The 25,997-nt window shown below is 37.5% G+C and overlaps 1 protein-coding gene across 3 annotated transcripts; it reads right to left on the reverse strand.

Annotated features, from left to right (window-relative positions):
- Positions 1-187: 187 nt before the first annotated feature.
- LOC113511409 (lysosomal alpha-mannosidase-like) lies at positions 188-25,997 on the reverse strand. Of its 3 annotated transcripts, none has more exons than XM_052892225.1 (16): positions 25,857-25,997; positions 20,910-21,017; positions 19,140-19,242; positions 18,328-18,409; positions 17,139-17,324; positions 15,731-15,936; positions 14,587-14,723; positions 9,988-10,121; positions 8,666-8,758; positions 7,205-7,334; positions 5,972-6,050; positions 5,654-5,774; positions 4,375-4,480; positions 3,736-3,826; positions 2,656-3,248; positions 188-2,286 (listed from the first exon to the last, which is right to left on the reverse strand). In XM_052892225.1, exons 2-16 carry the CDS (start codon positions 21,015-21,017, stop codon positions 1,078-1,080), a joined length of 3,378 nt encoding a protein of 1,125 aa, XP_052748185.1. In that variant the 5' UTR covers positions 25,857-25,997; the 3' UTR covers positions 188-1,077. The 3 variants fall into 3 exon arrangements, with proteins under 3 accessions (XP_052748185.1, XP_052748186.1, XP_052748187.1); XM_052892226.1 differs by lacking the exon at positions 9,988-10,121 and adding an exon at positions 11,961-12,094; XM_052892227.1 differs by lacking the exon at positions 9,988-10,121 and adding an exon at positions 13,284-13,417.

The raw sequence follows: 25,997 nt of genomic DNA on the forward strand, positions 1-25,997 counted from the left end.
AAAAAAAAACGTAAAATTTTATACCAAGTCTATGTTTCTTATTTCACCTAACCTTAGCAAATATTGATAGAACCCTTAGATCACTTACCATTAGACAGATATGGAATTAATTTTGAAGTAATACGTAAAAAAAACTGCATACAAAAAATAAATTTATGGTCATAGAACTTCAAGGACAAACAACAACTTATTTTTAAATGCAACATATTTTATTAACCTTGCAACACTGGAAAGAGTTTGCAATGTTTAAAATAATTGTATAATTTCTCTTACATATTTACAACGATTCTGGCAAAATATCGTTAACAAATAAAGTATAAAATATAAGTAAATTAAATTACTTTTTTATAGTATAATAAAATATGTATTATTCAATACTATTGAAGGAAATAGATAAACTATTAGAATTCTTACTACACAGAGCGCAAGGGACAGGTTAGCAAAAACTCAAAGTGACTCCAAACCATTCTGAATTGAAAACCAGCGAAAATTATTCTGGAAAATTTCAAAACATTCCCTGTTCTTTTACCATTTACAATCATTTATTATAATATAAAGAAATATTATACATTTTATAGTGAAATCTTTTGAAATATCAAAAAATGTAGGTATCACGCGTCGTGTGCAGCACAGTATGTCACGGGGAAAGGGATTGTTAGTAATGGAGACTGAGAATCCCATTGCTAGCAATATACCCAACCAGGTCGACCTCCTCGCGGTTCCCCCTAGAAACTATCATGGTTGATTTCTGATGAATTCATCATGATTGGATAACGGGCCTGCTTTCATTCTCATCTATCACCCTTCACTGGTGCTCCGCCAGCGTATCCCGTTAGCGTAGGCGGGGTTACCATACCATTTTCACCCATCAAAAAAAGCACAGTATGTCGTAAAATTTCAAATACATTGCGCAGCGTCCAAACTAAGAATCATTAATTATATGGCTGCGGTGGTTATATTTCCGATGGGAAAACAATTTGCCGTCTGACTTAGATCATGCTGAATCAGCTATTTTTTTTTTGACCAACCTGTCCTTTCCACTCCGTTTTCTAATACAATTTTCGCTTTGGTAAAAAATCAATTTAGATAATCGTATTCAATTATAAATGTTCTTATTTGTCTAGGCTTAATTGTGACTAAACCTCTGTCTACGTCTGTATCGACAACACCATCATCTTCATCATCAGCGACGTCGCGTTGTGAACTGCCGTAATCATCGTTGAATGATTTTGCAAAGTTGTTTTCTTTGGTCCATTCCCACTTGTTGTAGTCACTCAACCACTGGTTAGCTGCCAGCGTTGTCTCTCTTATACCATTAATTTTTATATTATTAAACAATTTGTTTAAATCTACATCGATCGATTTCTTAAATGAATCAATATTTTCCAATCTCAATAGCAACTTCCCATCCCAAGGCTCTAAAGTCAGTAGATGTATGCCATCTATCGTACTTTGTGACCAGCTGTGTTTATTGGTCAATTTATACCAATCCTCAATGTTTAAGCTGTCTGCATTGGATACAAACACGACTGGACGCAAATGGTTCTTCAGTGCTTCAACATTTGTTAACGTACCTTCGGATTTAAGCACGTATATCCTCTGGTACCCTCTAACGACAAGCCCCACACCGTTGGCCGTTTCGTTCAACGCTTCGCCGACACCGAACGCGTCGTCGTGAAGCAACCTCCTGTGCAGCATCAGTTCAATCTCCCCATCTTTCAACGAGGTGCCACCCCGAGACCTGTCCGTTACAACAGCTAAGACATTCTCCTCATTTTGTATGGAAATGAAATTGGTGACTGGATAATAGTTTCCGGCGATTGGCTCCTCCAAAGTCAAGTTCCATTGTGGCCTCTCGTTCAGTTTCCTCTTAAGAACTTGTCTGCCACTCGAGTCCGTGTAAAAACCGTTTGTGTTACGCAAATCTGAAGTGTACCTCGCAACAAACTCTTTACCTATACCATCCTCTATCGGGATCGGTCCTATAACAAAGTAATGATCGATGTATGGGACTCCAGCGTAGAGTCTAATCACGCTGTTCACATTATTTGTCCTCGTTGTTCTAATCTCTGAGACTATGTCGCCGTCGACCCGAGAACTACTGATCCGTTCAAGATCTATCGCTTCTGTTGCATTTGGTCTGAAGATATAGGCGCCGGATGACCTGTTTTCGAATGCATAATTATCTCCGTAACAGCCAGGGTAGTACAAGAAAGAAACCTCGAAACTTACGCCGTTTTGGAGTGTTATTTTTTCTCCGTTGACATCTGCGGTGATGACGAAGTCCTAGAAAGAATTGTAAAATTGATATCAAAATATTACCGGAGAGAGATTTTGTAGAAAAGTCGTCTGCTTTGGCTACCTCTGTTTCTGTCTAGCAGCTACGTTTGCATGGTTGTTTTGGTTTGAAGATACTCGCATGGCAGTAAAATTACTGGGTACAGAAGCATTATACCATAGTTCGGGGGGAAAGGGATAAAGGGATAGTTTCTAATGGGATCTAACAGCCCCATAGCTAACAATATACTTTACTAGATTAACCTCCATACAGATCCTTTTGGAAATCACCATGGTAAATCAACAGTAATTACTGTTAAATACATCAAAATTAAATTATCGAAGATAAAAAAATTGATTATTAACAATTAAACTTACGTTTTTCTGGACGCTCTCAGCATCAGGATTCCTCTGTACAACCATGGGATCATCGGACAGCATCCTCATCTCTTCATCACTCAAATTCGGGTACAAATTCATCTGTAGGCCGTCTCTAATTCTTCTCGTTGTCTCAATTCTTCTATTCTCCTCTTTCAACAATTTCTCAAACTCTTCCACATCTTGATTAACAGACTCCCCTTTATTTCTTAGAACATCATAAGCCACTTTACCTCTATTCACTTGTTTGACTTCTTTGTCTACCGCACCAGGAAGATCTGGAATCTTCTCTACTCTATTCACATTGTCGAGTTCTCTCTCTAAACTTCTCACATCTACTTCTATTTTGTCTTTCACACTTCTCCAGTAACCATTCATATCGACATTGTATTCATTGGTAACATCTGCATTGTCATTAACGCCTTTTGCATGCCTCTTGGCTTTTGTTGGTGATTTCTTGACATAATAGGAATTAACTGATAAAGCTTGTAAATTGGCGATGAAGAACAACTCGTGGGTAGCTTTAGATTGTCTGGTGGGTATGTTTAGTACCGCTGGAGTTATATCTATTAATTGGGATTTAACCACTGTACCTAAAATACAAATGATAAAAAAAAATATGTAAGTTTGTGTTTTACAAAAAACCGACTTCAAAATTAAACTGTCGATTTTAATCTTTATGGGACTAATCTTTCAGATAAGATTACCAGAGGGAGACTTTGTATAAAAGTCGTTTGCTTGGCCACCTCTGTCCCATTCGTGTTTCAACCGTGAAGCAGTTGTGTTTGCATGGCTGTGTTTCGGTTTGAAGGGTGGGATATGGCGTGAATTTACAGGATACAGAGGAATAACACCCGAGTCCTCAGGAATGGCAACGCATGGGGGGTATCATGGGCGAAACAGTATACTCTTGACATGTTATGTCCATGGTACTACTCATGTCTATAGGCGACGGTTACCACTTTCCATCAGGTGGTGGTAAATTTTCGAAATAGGTTTCCAACTGACGGAGTTATGAGGTGAGAAACATGGAAAAATACAACCGAATTGAGAGCTAACTTATTTTCCATAAATACGTACCGTCTGAATCGTAAACAGTGTATTCCCCATCAACCACTGGTATGCCTATGGGCTCATCTAGAGGGTACGCTATGGGGTTGTATATTGTTACCTGAAACAAAACATTACACGCTTAAAAAAATAAAAAAAAAATCCGAATGCATCGACAGCCTACTATATATATATGCTCGTCTGCGCTAACGGTATACGCTGACGGAGCACCAGTGAAGGGTGATAGATGAGAATGAAAACAGGCCAGTTAGCCCATCATGATGAATTCATCAGGAATTAATCATTAGAAATTAATCAAGAAAGGGATTGTTAGAATGGATACTGAGAATCCCATTGCTAGCAATATACCCAACCAGGTCGACCTCCTCGCGGTTCCCCCTGGAAACTATCATGGTTAATTCCTGTTGAATTCATCACGATGGGCTAATTAGCCTATTTTCATTCTCATCTATCACCCTTCACTGGTGCTCCGCCAGCGTATCCCGTTAGCGCAGGCGGGGTTACCATACCATTTTCACCCATCAACAAAAAAAAGCGTCATGATATATATATATATATATATATATATATATATATATATATATATATATATATATATATATATATATATAACAAAATGTTTGTTAGTCCGCATGTTCATTCACTCACCACAAACTGGTTGCTATTCTCCGACGCTGGACAGCTGGTTTCGTTAAGCCGACACCTGTCGTACGTCAGTACTGTGGACTTGAGGGGGTCGCCTTGTGCCACTTTGCTGCGAAATAAGTATTGTAATATTAGGGTTCCACAGGTAAACATAATTTAGAATTGTGTTCTACAAAAAAACCTTACTTTAATTGTGAAAAAATCAATATTTATTTATTTAAACTTTATTGCACAGTAAAATTTAATGTAGGTACATATGGCGGACTTAACACCGGACGGTGTTCTCTACCAGTCGATCATTGGGCGAACAGAGAAATACGCAGGCGGTGTATTATTGAATAGAGAAAAAAATTTATTCTGATTTACCAGAGGGAGACTTTGTACAAAAGTCGATTGCTTGGCCACCTCTGTCCCATTTGTGTTTCTACCGTGAAGCAGTTGTGTTTGCATGGCTGTGTTACGGTTTGAAGGGCGGGATATGGCATGAACTTACTGGGCACAGAGGAATAACACCTGAGTCCTCAGGAATGGCAACGCATGGGAGGTATCATGGGCGAAACAGTATACTCTGTTATGTCCATGGTACTGCTCATGTCTATAGGCGACGATTACCACTTTCCATCAGGTGGGCCGTCAGCTTGTTTGCCATTCTAAGTTGTATAAAAAGAATTACAGAACTGACCGAGTAATAAGGTAACAAACATAAGGGAGAAGGGGATTGTTAGTAATGTGAATTTACGTGCTCCATTATTAGCAATATACCCTGTCAGGTCGACCTCCACGCGGTTCCTCTTGGAAACCATCGTGGTTAATTCTTGTGGAATTTATCACGATGGGCTAACTGACCTGCCTTTTCATCCTCACCTATCATCCCTCACTGGAGCACCGCCAGCGTAACCCGATAGCGCAGGCGGGGTTACCATTCCATTATCATCTGGATCAACTCATGCCATCTGTCGTCAAATTTTGTAAATATATTCTATTCTAACTGTCAAAGTTCAATAATCGTTTATCCGTACTACAAGAGATGGCGCTGTATGTAAATATATACATACTTGCATATATACTTATACATACTTCAAATGAAGTACAGTTTTAGCCTTTGTATGTATGAAAGAACTGTATATATTCCTCTCTTTCTCTTCCGTTGGAATAGAAATTAAAATGGCCTATTGTTTGCGTTTCTCAAGTTTATCAATTTGAATCGCCCTAAAACATATCCTCAATTGAAATTATTTATCCGTTAAAAAATAAATTATGCAGCATAGAAGCTTGCACTCACTTGAAAGCCTGTCTCGCGATGATGAGAGCATCCTCGATGGCCTGGTCCAGCAACCTCTCGTAGTCGTGGGTGACGTGCTCCTTCTCTGTGCCCGTGATGGCATCGTGGTGCTGCATCACGCCTGGATAATGATGAGAATATATATATATATATATATATATATATATATATATATATATATATATATATAAAGAATATATATAAAACCAAAAAAAGAAAAAAAACTGCTTCACGATAGAAACACGAATAGGACAAATATGTACAAGCAAATGACTTTTGTACAAAGTCTCCCTCTGTTGTTAATTCAACTTCACTCACCCATTGCACCTCTGAGCTCGTCCAACACATCGGTATTGTGCTCCGGTAAATCAGCCAACACTTGCAGTTGTTTCAATACCTATAACAATAGTCTTTTACAGTATGGGAGAATACTATGCCTACACATCCCAAATAATAGTTAACATAATTATTGTTAATATAAATCCTTAAGACTTGACATAATGTATGTGTGTATATATATAATTATTTATAATTTATGTAAATATTTATTTAAATTTCCGTCTTGCACTACTACTGCCCACTCACTACTTCCTACGCCACTGCGTTAGGTTGACTGGAAGAGATCTCTTTTAGGGATAAGTTCACCTTTGCTAACATTGTTATTAACTTATTGTTGTTACTGTATGTTTTAGTGCATATATTATATATATATATATATATATATATATATATATATATATATATATATATATATATATATAAATTTGCCATTGTAATTTGTATTTAATTAATCATAATAATGTAATTGTTAATTTTATTTGATACGATATTGAATATTTTTTTTTATACAACTTAGAATGGCAAACAAGCTGACGGCCCACCTGATGGGAAGTGGTAACCGTCGCCTATAGACACGAGCAGTACCGTGGACATAACAGAGTATACTGTTTCGCCCATGATACCCCCCATGCGTGCCATTCCTGAGGACTCGGGTGTTAATCCTCTGTACCCTGTAAATTCACACCATATCCCACCCTTCAAACCGAAACACAGCCATGCAAACACAACTGCTTCACGGTTGAAACACGAATGGGTCAGAGGTGGCCAAGCAAACGACTTTTGTACAAAGTCTCCCTCTGGTAAAATATAAATGGCATATTCGTGAAAGTGAAACATTGAATATATTCAAGAGCAGATTAAAAGAGCATCTTCTGTCCTCATAAACTTATTATGTCTATGTATGTATATGTACCTATTTTATGTGTGAACAGATATCTTATGTATGTGTATGTATGTATATGTATTATTATATACAGATATGTATGTATTTTAAATATATGAATTACTTTGTATATATGTCAACATATTTATTATTTTTTAATAGAAACATCTATACTGTCTCCTCCTATTATTGTACGCACACTGCCCGCTGGTAGTCAATGCTGCTCTCCACTCAGGGTTTGCTGGTAGAGAACTCTTACAGAGTTAAGCTCGCCTGTTGTACATCTTTATTTGATATAAATTATGTTTGTAATTTTGACTCCTAAATACCTGAAGGTAGTTGTTCCCTTCCCTCTCGAAGTACTTGGTGGTGGGGCGGGAGGAGAAGTAGCCGGTCCAGTAGGCGTGCGGGTCGCTCGCGTAAGGGAAGAAGTCATCCTGTTTCGTGGGTAGTACCGGGCTGCAACACACGTAGGGATTCGTTTAGATCAGCCTTTTCCAAAGTGGGAGATAACGCCCCCTTGTGGGCGCTGCAGGCCTAAAGGGGGGGTCTACCGGCGCATCCCCCGAGTGGTAGGGTGAGCACGCCATCCACCCTATCTTGAGAGAGGAGATCTGCTCTTACCATCAGACGGCGGGTCGCTGCCGTCGGAGATGTGGTGAGTGCGAAAGCGAACCCATGGCTCCGACATATGGCACCTCGAGGGTATATCATCTGGTTTTTGGTGGGTAGACCCCCACCTTACGGGGGGGACTCCCACAGTACCCATTCACCTCCCACAAGGTGTATGGGTCTGCATAAAGCATTTTCCAGACGTTAAAAAAAAAAAGGCCTAAAGGGGGGCGGTAAGAGACCCAGAAAAAAAAATGGGTCCGTTGTGTAGAGGTTTAGGGGTGATTTGTAATTTAAAGTAATAGTATTTTTTTTGATGGGTGAAAATGGAATGGTAACCCCGCCTGCGCTAACGGTATACGCTGGCGGAGCACCAGTGAAGGGTGATAGATGAGAATGAAAACAGGCCAGTTAGCCCATCGTGATGAATTCATCAGGAATTAACCATGATAGTTTCCAGGGGGAACCGCGTGGAGGTAGACTTGGTTGGATATATTGCTAGCAATGGGATTCTCAGTCTCCATTACTAACAATCCCTTTTCCCCCAATAGAAATAATTTATTCTCAAAGTGGGCAGTAGACAAAATAAGTTTGGAAACCCCTGGTTTATATTATTATGGTTTATATAATAGTCTATCGGTAATGCTGGTGATCATCATCATCATCATCAAATAACTCAAAACTGTCCACTGTTGAACAGAGGGAGACTTTGTACAAAAGTCTGTCCTATTCGTGTTTTTACCGTGAAGCAGTTGTGTTTGCATGGCTGTGTTTCGGCTCCGGGCTGTTCCTTATGGTAGTCCCCTAGATGGGTCATTTATACATATATCCTCATGGAAACCTATGTTTTTTTTTTTTAATTTATATAACATGGAACGGCAAACAAGCTGACGGCCCACCTGATGGAAAGCGGTAACCGTCGCCTATAGACATGAGCAGTACCATGGACATAACAGAGTATACTGTTTCGCCCATGATATCCACCATGCGTTGCCATTCCTGAGGACTCAGGTGTTATTCCTCTGTACCCTGTAAATTCACTGCCATATCCCACCCTTCGAACCGATAAATAGCCCGGAATATTTTATATATATATATATATATATATATATATATATATATATATATATATATATATATATATATATATATATATATATATATAACGGAATACTTACTTGGCATCCTTCACAGCTTTAAGGTAGCAATTCGGAGTTGAATAGAACAAAGTTATGTTCAAATTCTCTTTGGCGGCTTTCAGATTAGTATACCTGTCAAGAAAACATACACGTGGCTTGATACATCTAAAACCTTGATTTATTTCACCAATAAAAAAAAATCATGCAAAGAAAGGTTGAAATACAATAACTGGTTTTTCCACATTTAAAGTTTTTTATTAACAATTTAATTATTCAATTAAAATACTGTATTTCTCAATCAATAGACAGATTTTTAAGGGGTTCACCGTGATGTAAAAAGCCCAAAATATAAAGATACGTGAAGCCATAAGTTTGAGAAACCCTGATATAAACTATTCACTTCCCATCCTTAATCCCATCCTGTGATCATGCTAAAGCTAAAATGATTTAATTAATCAATCCTTCTGATCTGGACTTATCACCAAATATAAAAGCAAAGCAAAATAAAAAAATGAATGCTACAGCCAATGAACAATCATAAAATGGAATGCATGCTTCAAAGAAATGATAGAAAAAAAAATGGGATTTTTTTTTATACAACTTAGAATGGCAAACAAGCTGACGGCCCACCTGATGGAAAGCAGTAACCGTCACCTATAAACATGAGCAGTACCGTGGACATAACAGAGTGTACTGTTTCGCCCGTGATACTCCCCATGCGTTGCCATTCCTGAGGACTGAAGTTATTCAAAAATTACCATAACATCCATGTTTATTTTTAAAATAAGATCATTAATTTTTATATAATAAATATATAGTTTTAGTCGAAATAGATAGATAGATAGATAGATAAACACTCTGAGTTATTTATAACCCGCGTAAATTAACAAACGAGTTCATACTATCAAATTAATTATGTACATAATTATAAAAAATAAAACAAACTGTAGTCTCTTGTGAAATCCTAAAGCTATGCACAAAATTGTCATTAATTAAAAAACGCACATATTCTATCTCATATTGTTAGAATAATAATATTTATTGATTAATTCAGTTACAAGATATGGCGGATCGTAACGTCTGTCCGTCCCTGTGTTATGTTCTACCAAGAACCTGTGCGTGTGCGTGTGCGTGTGTGTGTGCGTGTGCGCGCGCGCGCGCGTTTGTGTGTGTGTGTGTGTGCGTGTGCGTGTGCGTGTGCGTGTGTGTGTGCGTGTGCGCGCGCGCGCGTGTGTGTGTGTGTGTGTGTGCGTGTGCGTGTGTGTGCGTGTATGTGTGTGTATGAACGTATGAGTGTGTGTATGCGTGTATGTGTGTGTGAATTATAAATATGTTAATAAATCGAAAAAGTGTTTGCTCACTCTATCAATTTATCCAGATTTGTGTACCACATGGTGGCATCCTGGTATGTGAAGTCACCGCCCATGGTCAATATCACGTTGTTTGTCCTGTACCTTCGAGACTGGGTCTCGACGTAACTGAGAAACTCATTCACCTGGTGGAGAAGATTGGATACGAATGAGTGAGTATTCAGGTTAGTTTGAACTTTTTTGCACTTCAGTTCTCAGGAGCGGTGACGTATGTAAGGTGCCGTATGGACGGTACAGTATTAAACTGTGTACTGCTTTTTATTTACATATATTTACTTACTAATATTATAATTCAGATAGTGCGTTTGTTTGTTTGTTTTTAACCTTGACGGCTTAATCAATAACTGTGATATTTGGTACGTAAATGTGCAAATTGTACAATGACATTGATTTTACCAGAGGGAGACTTTGTACAAAAGTCGATTGCTTGGGTACCTCTGTCCCATTCGTGTTTCAACCATGATACAGTTGTGTTTGCATGGCTGTGTTTCGGTTTGAAGGGTGGAATATGGCGTGAATTTACAAGGTACAGAGGAATAACAGCCGAGTCCTCAGGAATGGCAACGCATGGGGGGTATCATGGGCGAAACAGCATACTCTGCTATGTCCACGGTACTGCTCATGTCTATAGGCGACGGTTACCACTTTCCATCAAGTGGGCCGTCAGCTTATTTACGGTTTTTAGTTGCATAAATAAAAATTATTCCATCAACTGGATGAGCTTTACGCTCTCTCAATACGTCTTAATTTCTTTTTTATTTTTTTGTAACCACTGACTACATGTTTTAGGGACAAGCTAAAACAAAAATATGACCGCTAGATGGTGTTGTAAATCTATATCTATCTATACTTATAATAAATCTGTAGAGAGGTCAATTCTGTACATGAAATATATTTGCAAAATAACTATCAGCGGGTGATTAGTGATCCATACTGATGCCAAAAATGCAATCAGTAAAATTTTTGTCTGTCTGTCTGTATGTTCGTTATAGAAACAAAAACTACTCGACGGATTTTAACGAAACTTGGCACAATTATTCTTCATACTCCTGGGCAGGTTACAGTATACTTTTCATCACGCTACGATCAATAGGAGCAGAGCAGCGAAGGGAAATGTGTCTGTTACATCAAAACCACTAAACCGTGAGGGAGGACATAGGCTACTTGTTTTACGGAAAACGACGGAAACGCGGACGAAGTCGCGGGCAACAGCTAGTAGAAAAATAAACTTGACACGGTCATTCCAAATTTCAAAAGCAATAAAATTGTATGAAGGAACAATACCATATTACATACATTGTTACATGCGAAGCAATTATGAAACAATGGACAAGGGAATAGGTTGAGTAGCAAATGTGAAAAAATGTATGAATGTATACATGACAGGAGATTATGTGCGAGCGAGATAGAATATACAATTATTGCAGTACTTGAAAAGGGTATATTACACTGTCAAATATATTTATTTATTTATTTATTTAAGGAACACCAACAGCATATTACATTATAACATATAGGTGTAACAAACATTAAATACAATACAATATTAATGCACACGCCTATTATAGGTATTCACAGCATTCACTTTAACCTGCTTCATCCTCACCTATCATGTTTCACTGGTGCCCGTCGGTATATACCAATAGCGCGGATGGGGTTACCATTCCATTATCACCCATTAATATATATATATATATATATATATATATATATATATATATATATATATATATATATATATATATATATATATATATATCCATTTTATAAAAAGATTTGGCTTATAGTTTTACGACCGGCCGCGCGCCTGACGTCAACCCTCTTTGGGAATGCATTTGTTGGTAGTTCCCGCCACTTATGGTACCGAGGAAAAGATTGGGGATAAAAGGCAAGGAACGTTGTGAATGCGTGAAGGTAATTGGTATACATTTCACAGTGTAACAATATACCCCTGACTGACTCACTCTATCAACTTGTCCAAGTTGGTGAACCACATGCCGGCGTCCTGATAATGGAAATCATCTCCCATGGTAACTAGAATGTTATTTGTGGTGTACGCTTCGGACATAAGGCGGGCTCGCTCTATGAACGCCTCTACCTAGTTGGCAAAACAAATTTTCTTCAGCCCTTATTTATTTATTTATTCATTAGTACATATATGTGTACATGGCGGACTTAATGCTAGAAGCATTCTCTCCCAGTCAACCATATGCAAGTGTCAGAATACTCGAATGCGGTACTAGTAATTATTGATATACATACATACTAAAATTACATATATAAACGAATAAATATATATAAATAACAAATATACTTACACATATATGACATATACTATATTATACACGAAATTGAGAATAATATAAAGCACTTACTGCTCGGATAATGTAAAAAAGTGAGCGTGAACGGTTTTTTTTACCCTTACTTACATTGTTAAAAAAAAATAAAAAAAATTAACATATTATTATTTATATATATAGAATTATTATCGTGCCTCCCACCAAACTGTTTATAATTACTCCTCTCCATCCAAAGGTTGGCTGCAAGAGATCGCTCTTAGCGATAAGGTCGCCCATTGTTTTCTCACTGTGATTATTTCTTGTAATTGTTTGTATCTATAATAAGTTTACTATTGTAATCTTTTGGAGGTAACAATAAAGAGTATCTATCTATCTAAACATATTTATGTATATAATTACAGTAAGTAGTTTACTAAATTATACCAATTTGATATTTTTGTGCATTACAGGTTCTTGTATTTTATGCACGAAAAATTATTAATTCCCTCTCGCGCCACCTGCCCACTTCTATCTGTTCTCCTTTAACCAAATGTTGTCTGTAAGAGATCGCCCTAGCGATAAGACCGCCTTTTGTACCTTTATGTGTATATTTCAATCTGTATTTATGTTACTGTACTTCACTTGAATTGTTCACTTGTCATTGTATATTTTAAGAAGAAAGAAATAAATAAATATTCTGTATTTAAATTTATTTTCAGTTGCCATTTTTTTTTTTAATTTTTATTATTTTTCTATTAATAAAATTGTAAATTTAATAACTCATCTCCATCCTAAGTAACTGTACTGTGTTATTATCCCGAATTGTGCATGCATGCAACATTATGCATGCATATATATCATGCTATGCTATGCACACTTATTTAATTAACATACATTTATGTATAATACAATATTTTTTTGATCTAACTCTGACCACACCACGCATTACGATCAATCCGAATTCCATGCAGACATATGCATGTATGCAACTCATGCACACTTACTTACTCGATCAACTTGTCTAGATTTATATACCACATGGCTGCGTCTTGGTACTGAAAGTCTTCGCCCATTGTGATCAGTATATTGTTCGTTGCATATGCATTGGACATGTTCTTGCATATGCTGATAAACTCGTTCACCTTCAAACGAGTGCATGGAATGATCTCTGTACGTTATCATCGGGTGATGGCATGTACGAAGTAACTGATACCTTTAAACCTATCTCAATTCTAACATAAAATATTCGGTATGTTTAAATTTCTTCAATACATTGTTTTTGGGGGGGGGGGGGGAAGGGATTGTTAGTAATGGAGACTAAGAGTCCCATTGCCAGCAATATATCCAACCAGGTCGACCTCCTCGCGGTTCCCCCTGGAAACTATCATGGTTAATTCCTGATGAATTCATCACGATGTGCTAACTGGCCTGTTTTCATTCTCATCTATCACCCTTCACTGGTGCTCCGCCAGCGTATCCCGTTAGCGCAGGCGGGGTTACCATACCATTTTCATCCAATAAAAAAAAAATTTAATTCTTTTTTTCATTACTCTGTCTGATCCCTGGCGTGAAACTAAATACACTATATTATTATAATTGATTAAAAACATTTAAAACACATCGCAAAAAGCAAACAAACTGACGGCCCACCTGATGGAAAGTTGTAACTGTCGATTATAGACATGAGCAGTACCATGGACATAACAGAGTATACTGTGATACCCAAAACATTTATAAATCGTCACTCCTGAGAACTGAGTTTTTAGACTAAAAAAAAAAATTTAAAAACAATGCTGGAACTTAATTTTTTTTATGATACTTAGAACAGCAAACAAGCTGACGGCCCAACTGATATAAAGTGGCAATAATCAGCTACAGACATAAACAGCACCGTGGACGTCACAGAATACACTGTGACATCCACCCACATATACTGTGCACACCTCATGCAGTGCTATTCCAATATTTTTTTAAATTCGCGCTTAATTTGCAATAACCCTAATCACAAGCAGACTAAAGTAAACAATGTTATTGTCGATAGATGGCAGTAGTTTCTTCTGTAACCACAGCTAGTGCAGTCTAATGAAACCGTGAAATGAGATATTAAATTCCCAGGTAAAACGGTGACGTCATTTTTCAGTCATTTTAAGGTCGCTTACTTAAAATGACCGGAAAATGACCAAGGAATGACGTCCATTAAAAGTACCACCCGGGTACCACTAAATACATAAGTGTTGAAAAACGACAATTAATATTAATGAAAAAAAATAATTTAATTTGAAAAAGCTGTACACTTAATGATAGAACTCACCCTCCTGTCGACGTTGTACAAAGGGGAGTTGACCTCGTCTACTATAGGCTCGTCACTGCACAACACGTCGAAACAAAATCCGGGCGGCGGGGAGTATGTATTGTACAATATACCGGTGAAGATATCAGATGACTTGCCTGGAAGTATAAAAAAAACCTCTCTATAGACAAGCCTTATACTGAGGGGCTGTAAAAAGGACATGATAAATAAAATAACACGAAACAAACAGTGATTTTAATTATTTTTATAACAAAAATACACATACATACATACATACATATCTGTCACGCCCGTCTCCCATTACGGTAGGCAGAAACAATGGAACGCCAAATGCTTCGATTCAAACGAACCTCTTTCGCTTCCTCCACATTCATCAAACTTTTCACACACACTCGCCGGTTACGGGTACTTTTAATTTGGCCCTTCTTCAGTACGTTGCCTATTCGATCGACATACGTCCGTTTTGATCGATAAATCTCTTTCGTAATTCTTCTTTCATCCATTCTCTCCAAATGGCCAAACCAACATTCCCTTTTCGATAAAAATACACACAATTGCATAATTACATTAAATTGAAAATCTTCAAATTTAGATACGAAATCATGTAATTTTTTTATACAACTTAGAATGGCAAACAAGCTGACGGCCCACCTGATGGAAAGCGGTAACTGTCGCCTATAGACATGAGCTGTATCGTGGACATAACAGAGTATAGACAGATAGATAGATAAACTTTTTATCTATACTGTTTTTATGTATACTGTTTCGCCCATGATACTTCCCGTGAGGAAAGATTCCGTCCGAGGACTCAGGTGTTATTCCCCTGTACCCTGTTAATTCACTGCCATATCCCATCCTTCAAACCGAAACACAGCCATGCAAACACAACTGCTTCATGATAGAAACATGAGTGAGACAGAGGTAACCAAGCAAACAACTTTTATACAAAGTTTCCCGCTGGTAAATTTATCGTTGTGTGTGTGCGTGCGTGCATGCGTGCGTGCGTACTTTAGTGTAAGTGAGTGCGTGTAGCGAGTGACGTGTTTTGTGTTTGTATGTGCTTGTATGTATAGTGTTTACTTTGTTTTCTGCTGTTTTGTATGTAATAAACTGATATGGTAAAAATACGAACTAAATCACTCACCAAGATCGTCGTCCCCCCTCCACACCATCTCCATCCTCTTGTCCGTGAGCCTGGCGTTCTTGTCTTGGTAGTCTATCCTGCCCAGGAACAGCCCATCGTATCCCATAGCAGCCAGAAGCGATGCGAACTCTCGCGAGTGACCGAACGGGTCTATCTGCCAACCGACGTGTGGCAACGCACAGGATCCGAAGGTATCGTTCAATTTTCTAGAAGTCAATTGAATTCATCAGATACAAGGAATATTATACCAGAGGGACACTTTGTACAAGAGTCGATTGGTTTCCCATTCGTGTTTCAACCGTGAAGCAGTTGTATTTGCATGGCTGTGTTTCGGTTTGAAGGGTGGGATATGGGTACAGAGGAATAACATCTGAGTCCTCAGGAATGGCAACGCATGGGGAGTATCATGTGCGAAACAGTATACTCTGTTATGTCCACGGTACTGCTCATGTCTATAAGCGACGATAACCACTTTCCATCAGGTGGGCCGTCAGCTTGTTTGCCATTCTAAGTTGTATATTATATATTGTTCATGAATGAACAAACGTAACGACTAACTCTCAAAAAAATCTGATAAAGAAAATTTATATAAACTTATTATTATTTAAAAAGTTTTTAAATTTAATACACAACACCCTTTTATGTTGCTTGGTTATTGGCAAAAAATGTATCCAAAATTCAACAATTACAATGAAACAGAGTTTTTCAACGTGTGAGTTGTCACTCCCCCAGGAGGTCTTCAAGGACTCAAGCCTTTATAGGGGGATCGCGAAAACTATCTCAGTAAAAAAACCAAAGTTATAAAGATAGATTTATTAAGAACAATGATAATTGAAACATTTATGTATTTAGTACATATTAACAAAACAAAATTAAAAATCTATGACACGTCCACCGTCGCACAGATAAAAAAATGAACTTGACCCAAGATAAAGAAAAATAATTCTTGAATCAAGTAAACCTATTTAGATTCAATGAACTTTACTGGAATTCCATATATATATATATATATATATTTCTTGATCAAAACAAATTGAAACAAATTCTTCAAAATTATTTTCTTGGGTCCAGATTTTTTTTTTTTTCTTGTATCGTCATAAAATAATCTTGACCCAAGAAAATAATTTTGCTTCGCTTTTTTACATTATAAAATACATGAAAAAAAGCGAAGAATGAAATATCTTTTCATACTAGGAGGTCGTGAAAAACACTGCAATAGAAAATCAAACATGGCCGAGCATCATCGTCATTTTAATCAAGTTTAGTTGAGGCAATGATATTTATGACATTCGCTGAACAACTGTCAAACACATCATGTTTCATACCTCATGATGACATATTCTACAATCAATTTTCAAAAAAGATTTCCACCAAAGTCAGTCCAAAATTTGCCAAACCAAACACTCACTTGAGACCCCATGTAAACTGGTCGAGCACACTCTGATAATGGGCGGCGGCCTCGTCGTTCATGCTCCAAGCGCCGCCGACGAACTCGAGCCGACCCTGGCGCACCAGCGCGTGGACCTTCTCCTTTACATCATCAGACTGGCGCGTCCACCACTTCCAGAAGAACGCTGTCTCCACGTACATAAATCTGAGAAACAATTATTAATTTCTAGCTGTAAACAATAGCTTTTCCCGCGAATTTATTTTTTATAACATTACGTCAGAATAGATGATTATTGAATTTTGAATGATGGCTCACCTGATGATGAATTAAGACTGCGTAAAAGAAAAACTAGCTCTGCCACAGCCGAGGTTTTCCCAAGAGACTACACCATGGGCTTCTTCAAAAGGAAGGGGGGAAGAGGTTTCTTCAGGGTCGGCAACGCGCGCGTAATACCCCTAATATTGCAGGCGTGGGGGGAAAGGGATTGTTAGTAATGGAGACTCCCATGGTTAATTCCTGATGAATTCATCATGATGGGCTAACTGGCCTGTTTTCATTCTCATCTATCACCCGTCACTGATGCTCCGCCAGCGTATCCTGTTAGCGCAAGCGGAGTTACCATAACATTTTCACCCATCAAAAAAATTGCAAACGTTGATAGGCTACGGTAACCGCTTACCATCAGGTGGGCCGTACACTTGTTTGCCATCTTAGTGGTATAAAAAAAAATATAAAAACCACAATTAAAGTCGCAATTGTAGCAAAAACAGTTATTTTGATGTAAAAACTAAACCACTGAATCGACTTTTATAAACATTCTTTGAGACTAATCTTTGGGCAAAAGGGAGAGATTTTAAAAGAGTTGAGTTTCTCGCGGACTCTTCACAACAGAGAACAACTTTACGACCACCGCAGTAGATTTAAAAAAATTACAATTTAAAAGTGCTTGTAAACAAGTCTATTTAAATAAAGATCATTTGATTTTGGATTATATAAAAAAAAAAGAGTTTTCCAAATCGATTCACAACTGACGAAGTTATGTGGTAATAAACATAAAAGTGACGCTAGTAAAAAGATGTAGACGTCGTATTGACAGGACAGATTGCTAGTACAGTAATGACCTTAAAATGATCAAAAACTGACGTCACTTTACAGTCACATCAATCATCATGGTTAAATCACCATCGTTTGTTTCAAACTCACTCACCTTCTTCTCTCGTCTTCCCATAGTTCTTTAATAACAGAATCTAGAATGTACTGGACACCAGCCTTCTGGATATCGTTGCGGCCTGGAATAAAAAGAGGGAGACTGTACAAAAGTCGTTTGCTTGGGTACCTCTGTCCCTTGTGTTTCTACCGTGAAACAGTTGTGTTTGCATGGCTGTGTTTCGGTTTAAACGGTAAGATATGGCAGTGAATTTACAGAGTACGGAGGAATAACACCTGAGTCCTCAGGAATGGCAACGCATGGGGGGTATCATGGGCGAAACAGTATACTCTGTCATATCCACGGTACAGCTCATATCTATAGGCGACGGTTACCACTTACCATCAAGTGGTCCGTCAGCTTGTTTGCCATTCTAAGTTGCATAAAAAAATCTACCTATCTCTCTGTACTTATCCACTATTTACGCCAGGTTGTCTGTAAGAGATCGCTTCTAGCGATAAGGCCGCCTTTTGTATATGCACATTCTGTATAAATACTCCTTGTTTACATCTCCATTGGGTGCAATAAAGAGTTTTTTTTTTTTTGTGGATGAAAATGGTATGGTAACCCCGCCTGCGCTAACGGGATACGCTGGCAGGGCACCAGTGAAGGGTGATAGATGAGAATGAAAACAGGCCAGTTAGCCCATCATGATGAATTCATCAGGAATTAACCATGATAGTTTCCAGGGGGAACCGCGAGGAGGTCGACCTGGTTGGGTATATTGCTAGCAATGGGATTTTTAGTCTCCATTACTAACAATCCCTTTCCCCCCAACAATAAAGAGTTTGTTATTGTCATGTTTGACCTACTTCCATAATAGTACTGGTCCACCGTCTTCAGCCATCCGACGTCATCGTGAGTGTGGGGAACGATGTGAACATTTAATAGTCCATCCTTGGGCGCTGTGCAACTCTGCGGACAAAGAAAACCAAATTTCCATAATAAAGATCGGTCGCAATTGTGGGGTACTTCGAGGGGAGAAGGGATTGTTAGTAAACGGCATTAGTTACTAGCAATGGGACTGCTAGCAACACATCCTATCAGGTCGACCTCCACACGGTTCCACCTGGAAACCATCGTGCTTAATTCCAATTGAATTCATCACGATGTGCTAACTGACCTTCCTTTTCATTCTCACCTATCATCCCTCACTGGTGCCCCGCCAGCTTATACCGTTAGCACCGGCGAGGTTACCATTCCATTATCGACTATTACAAAAAAAAAATACATGAGTATTAGACATTGTATTCTTGGCATAGAATGGGCCACCCCTTTACAAAAGGTGGTCGAAGGACGGACAGCAGCGTCCCTTAAAACATCAACAAAGCCTAACTGCGGTGGCCAATGTTTTAAAAAAAAAAACATTATGTCCCAGTGCAATAAAGAATAAATAAATAGATAGAATAAATAAATAAATAAATAGATACATAGGTCAATCATTAAACTCTATAATCGTAAACATTGTGTGTACATATTTGCTTATTATCTCTCCTAAACTATCTCCTACATAGTGTTGCCAGTTCAAATGTTATCGCCCATTACCTACTTGTAAATATATATTTATACTTGTATTTATATCAGGTTCATTATACTTCATATTAACTGTAAAGTTAACCAGAAATAGTTTTGTGTATGAAGCCGTCTGAATGGATTGTTTTTTTAATGGAGAAATGATAAATAGATACTCTTTATTGTTTCCACCAAAAGATTACAATAGTAAACTTATTGTTTTGCCGTGAAGCAGTCGTCGTGCATGGCTGTTTTTTTTTTTTTTTTTATACAACTTAGAATGGCAAACGAATTGACGGCCCACCTGATGGAAAGTGGTAACCGTCGCCTATACACATGAGCGGTATCACGGACATAACAGAGACTGTTTCTGTATGTTCTGTATATATATATATATATATATATATATATATATATATATATATATATATATATATATATATAAATAAACAAATATATATATATATATATATATATATATATATATATATATATATATATATATATATATATATATATATATATATATATATATATATATATATATATATGCTTTATATTATTCTCAATTTCGTATATAATATAGTATATATCATATATGTGTAAGTATATTTGTTATTTATATATGTTTATTCGTTTATATATGTAATTTTAGTATGTATGTATATCAATAATTAGTAGTACCGCATTCGAGTATTCTGACACTTCCCTATGGTTGACTGGGAGAGAATGCTTTCAGCATTAAGTCCGCCATGTACACATATATGTACTAATGAATAAATAAATAATGTACATATATTGGGAAACCAGGGGCTTCCCTGTCACATAGGACATGGCTGTTCTATGGTCTGATACTGCATAAACATATATTACAAATTCAAATCTTTTTTTTTTTTTAAAAAGACTTGTTTACAAGCGCTTTGAAATAATCATTTTTTTTTAATCTAGTTCGGGTGGGAATATTGAAGGCCGACCCTGATGACATGCCCTTTTTGAAGAACACCATGCTGTAGTCTCTAAAGAAACCTTGGCAAGGAGCTCATTCCACAGCCTGGCCTGAGCATACGTACCTCGTAACCACACTTCTCCCCCGGGCGAGGAGTGATCAGATCGCGACGGTGAGGTACACCCAGGACGGTATAAGTCGCCGAGAGTAACAGCAACGCAACAAACGCCATCTGTGTAACAAATATTTTATATTATTGATCTTTATGCATAATGTAATGTAATGTAAATTGAACTCTCTTTTCCGCGCTTAGCCTCTCATTTGTACCGTTGTAGGTTTTTTTACAACACAGGGGGCAAACGAGCATGCGGCTCACCTGATGGTAAGTGACTACCGCCGTCCATGATCACCCACAACACCAGCGGCATTGCAGGTGTGCTGCCGGCCTTTTAAAAAGGAATATGCTCTTTTCTTGAAGGTTATGTTGTCGTATCGGTTCGGAAATACTGCTGCTGGAAGTTGATTCCAAAGAATGGTTGTGCGTGGAAGAAAGTGCCTTGAAAAACGCACGGTGGAAGACCGCCACTCGTCCAGATGATTGGGATGAAACTTTAGTTTGTGGCGGGTTGTACGGTGGTGAAAATCAGCAGCAGGTATCAATCCGAACAATTCCTCAGAACACTCGCCAAGATAAATTCGGTAGAAGATGCACAGAGATGCAACATCTCTGCGCAGTTTCAATGGGTCAAGTCGGACAATAAGCCAGCCTTGCCCCGCCTAGAAGCACAGAAGCTTCCTGGTACACAGGCCTCACGAGCGACCTCACCGTTCCGAGGATTTCTAAACGTTGATGGGCCACAGGCTCACATGCCAGGATTACGTGAGCAGCCGTTTGTTCGGCGTCGAAACAGCCTCGACACAGAGGACTGTCTGTGGCTCCTATTGTGTATAGGTGTTTGTTTAATGGACAATGGCCCGTTATTGTCCCTATCATTATTTTGAGGTTTTTCCTATCTATATCGCCCATTTGCATGGTTATATTATAAATATAAAAGTGAGTTTTTTTATAAAAATGGTAACTCCGCCTGTGCTATCGGTGTACACTCGCGGGGCACCAGTGAGGGGTGATAGGTGAGGATGAAGCAGGTCAGTTAGCCCATCGTGACGAATTCAATAATAAATCCATAGTATGGCTTCCGAAAAACTGAGTCAACAACACTTTTTTTTTATACACCTTAGAATGGCAAACGAGTTGACGGCCCATTTGATGGTAAGTGGTAACCGTCGCCTATAGACATGAGCAGTACCGTGGACATAACAGAGTATACTGTTTCGCCCATGATACCCCCCATACGTTGCCATTTCTGATAACTCAGGTGTTATTCCTCTGTACCCAGTAAATTCACTGCCATATCCCATCCTTCAAACCGAAACACAACTGCTTCACGGTAGAAACACGAATGGGACAGAGGCACCCAAGCAAACGACTTTTGTACAAAGTCTCCCTCTGGTTTCTTCCAGTATCATGCAAAATCTACTGAATTTTGTATGTTTCTCACTCCATAACTCCATCAATTCCAAACCGATTTGGATAATTCTTTTTTTATCTGAAAGGATATACTTACATATCGATCCCGTGGAAATTTTATTCAATTCAATTCAATGGTTTAGTTTTTACTAGCCTTGGCACAGCTGAAGTCTATTTTCTTTCGTAAAACACAATCTTTAATTGTTAACATTTTTTAAGTCGGTTAAGAATCCACACATACAAAATCACAGACAAAAGCAAATGTATCTTTAGTAATTTAGAGAAAGGTACGTATGGAATGTATTTTATTTTATTTTTTTTTAGATAAAAAGCTCATAAAAAAACCATTTGTACGTGGGTCAGTATGTGCCTACACTGATAAAATTTTTTAACCATTAGTTAAATTAGCTTAGATACGGAAAAAAACAAGCGAATATTCAGTATTACAATTTACAACACAATAAAACAGCGATAAACAAAGCTATACGACAACGTAACCTTCAAGAAAAGAGCATATTCCTATTTAAAAGGCCGGCAGCACACCTGCAATGCCGTAGGTGTTGCGGGTGATCATGGGCGGCGGTAGTCACTTACCATCAGGTGAGCCGCGTGCTCGTTTTTTTTTATACAACTTAGAATGGCAAATGGCAAAGAAGCTGACGGCCCACCTGATGGAAAGTGGTAACCGTCGCCTATAGACATGCACAGTACCATGCACATAACAGAGTATACCGTTTCGCCCATGATACCCCCCATGCGTTGCCATTCCTGAGGACTCAGGTGTTATTCCTCTGTACCCATTGGTATAGAGGAATAACATATCCATTACTAACAATCCCTTCCCCCCCCCCGATCGATACTGTTAGTCCAGTTGATAGTGGCAAAGCAAACAATATAATATATTGCTAATCCAACGGAAGATGCTCGGACGCAATGCTCGCACTAAAATAAACAAGTAGTTACTAAGAATAATTTGCAGTTTTATGTTTCCCCTCTTAATAAAATAACAAAATACTACATTGGTCACAGCAGAATATCAGTGTTTTGCTCTTTTAAGGGCAAAGCAATAAACTTAGCTGTGACCATTTTGTGTTACAATGGCACACGCGTGAAGGAAGGGTAAGAAAGGAGATTGTTAGTTTATATATTTTGTTTTTTTTTATTTGTACTTTTTTATTTTCATTCTTTTACCTCTTTCACTGTGTATTATGTGTATGTTTTTTTATTGTAATTTGTGTGCTGTAAGTAATGTAAATGAATTATCTATCTATCTGTCTACAATACTACACAATTGTGCACTGAACTATGTCGTTTCATTTGTGATTTCAACAAGTATGTAATTGGTAGATGTCACAGGGTTTCGTAAGTAAACAGATCAGAGTAGATCTTGGGTCTAGTCGAGTCAACCTTTGGTTTAAAACCTCTTTTATCAATACCGGCATCCGGTTACAGTACTTTGTTCCAATAATGCTAAGTCTAGATTGAATCTAGAATGTGGTACGGCGAGTTTGTACCTATTTTTTTGTGCTAGAATAGACTGAATCGAATTACCAGTTCAATCTCGCTATATCCTTATTTATCGAAGCCATGATCTATATGTCTGTTTTAAATTTATTTCATTAAAAAAAATTTTCACGCCCACTCTAATACTTTATCCAACATTTTCCGATTTTAATGCGGTTTTCACTAATATAAAACACGTTGCGGTTTGCTCCACTTAACATTTAGTGTTTGTTTTATTTCAATCGGTTCATAAATAAAAAAGTTATACCAATCTAAAGGATCACATATGAAATGCTATAAAATAACCGATCGGTTGTATTGGCTGACACTTTATGAAGGTATTAGGTACGTAATTATCGTTTAAGTATATAATACAATGTAAGACCGGACTCATGAAGAGTTCCAAATAGGAATGATATACAAGAGCTACATAGAAGCGAGCAACGCCGCAGGAAACGGCTAGTACAAAATAATAAATGAAAAAAATACTATCAAGAGGCTACCGACCAAACAAAACGTTACCAGTTCCCATTACTAACGATTCCTTTCCCCGATATTTTATATTTGATGGATAAAATGGAGTAATAACCCCGCCTGCGCGGGGGAAAGGGATTGTTAGTAATGGAGACTGAGAATCCCATTGCTAGCAATATACCCAACCAGGTCCACCTCCTCGCGGTTCCCCCTGGAAACTATCATGGTTAATTCCTGATGAATTCATCATGATGGGCTAACTGGCCTGTTTTCATTCTCATCTATCACCCTTCACTGGTGCTCCGCCAGCGTATTCCATCAGTGCAGGCGGGGTTACCATACCATTTTCACCCATAAAAAGAAAACCCCCCGCCTGCGCTATTGGTATACACTGGCGGGGCACCAGTGAGGATGAAGCAGGCCTATAGTGATAGATTCATAAGAATTAGTATTCCCCCCAGACTAAGATCACTTCTCTGTACCCTGTAAATTCACTGCCATATCCCACCCTTCAAACCGAAACACAGTCATGCAAACACAACTGCTTCGGGGGAAAGGGATTGTTAGCAATGGAGTTTGACAGCCCCATTGCTAGCAATATGCCTTATTAGGTCGACCTCCACGTGCTTCCCCCTGGAAACCATCGTGAACAATTCCTGTTGATTCGTCATGATGGGCTAACTGACCTACTTCATCCTTCACTGGTGCCCCGCCGGTGTATACCGATAGCGCAAGCGGGGTTACCATACCATTATCATTCATTAAAAAAATATATAAAAAAAAACTTAAGTCGAAAAAAAATGGAGTTCTGTGATAAAAAACGAGAAACAAAAATACAAGTAAATTGAGTATTTTATTCTTTCTTTGAAGGCGATTAATAAATACAGACTTATTTAAAACGCCCTCACTGAAATCACTTTTTATTTTATCTCTATTCTGTACAAGTAAAAACAGGTTAATTTCAATCATAGACTATTTTTCGATATAATTTTTTTTTTTTTCTTTTAAACATAACGTATCAGGAACGGAACGTGTGTATTACTAACGGAATATTACTTTGACTAATTGTTTTTTATTTAATTTAGTTTGTATATAAGTTATATATATAATTCATAATGGAATGGTATATATAACATGTTACAAAATTAAATTCTGATGTATAAAATTCATATTAGGATCTATATTTTTAAAGTTAAAAAATAACGTTTAAGTAATAATGCGAAGAAATCGGTAAAATTAAATAGATTGTTGTATTAAATTATTATTTATTATTATGTAAATTATTATTTTTGTGTCTATTTTATTTTTAAATGATTAAATATAAGACAAGATTTTTCAATAGTAAACATCATTGTAACATATTTTTGTTTTAAATTTCGTCATTAAATAATAAAATAAACAAATAAGTAACAACATACAATAATATATAAACAATTAATACATAAACATTTTTAATATACATATTTGTTTATTTTATAACCAATTATTTTTATAAAAGGACGTACAATTGTGTCAACATGAGACAAATAGATTAGTTGTACCCATATTTAAAAGCAAAGTACTTACCTCAGTTGCTATCCGGTCTAAAACACAAATCTTTGTTTATTTACAAATAATTTACAAAATGAACTACCATATCAACCCAAATATAAACAAGAACTGAAACAAACTTGGTAAATGACCAATGACATTAGTTATCAATCGATT

The sequence above is a fragment of the Galleria mellonella genome, unplaced genomic scaffold (genome assembly GCF_026898425.1).
Source record: "Galleria mellonella isolate WM207_F2 unplaced genomic scaffold, CSIRO_AGI_GalMel_v1 utg150, whole genome shotgun sequence".
Lineage (NCBI taxonomy): Eukaryota > Metazoa > Arthropoda > Insecta > Lepidoptera > Pyralidae > Galleria > Galleria mellonella.

Excerpts from the sequence above, each read along its gene's own strand:
- LOC113511409 (XM_052892225.1), bottom strand. The coding sequence starts at position 21,017 with ATGGCGTTTGTTGCGTTGCTGTTACTCTCGGCGACTTATACCGTCCTG. Across the intron at positions 10,122-14,586 it reads TGTACAACGTCGACAGGAGG|GTGAATGAGTTTCTCAGTTA; the intron begins GTGAGTTCTATC and ends CTTCTCCACCAG. Across the intron at positions 8,759-9,987 it reads AATCTGGATAAATTGATAGA|GTATACTAATCTGAAAGCCG; the intron begins GTGAGCAAACAC and ends TTTTCTTGACAG.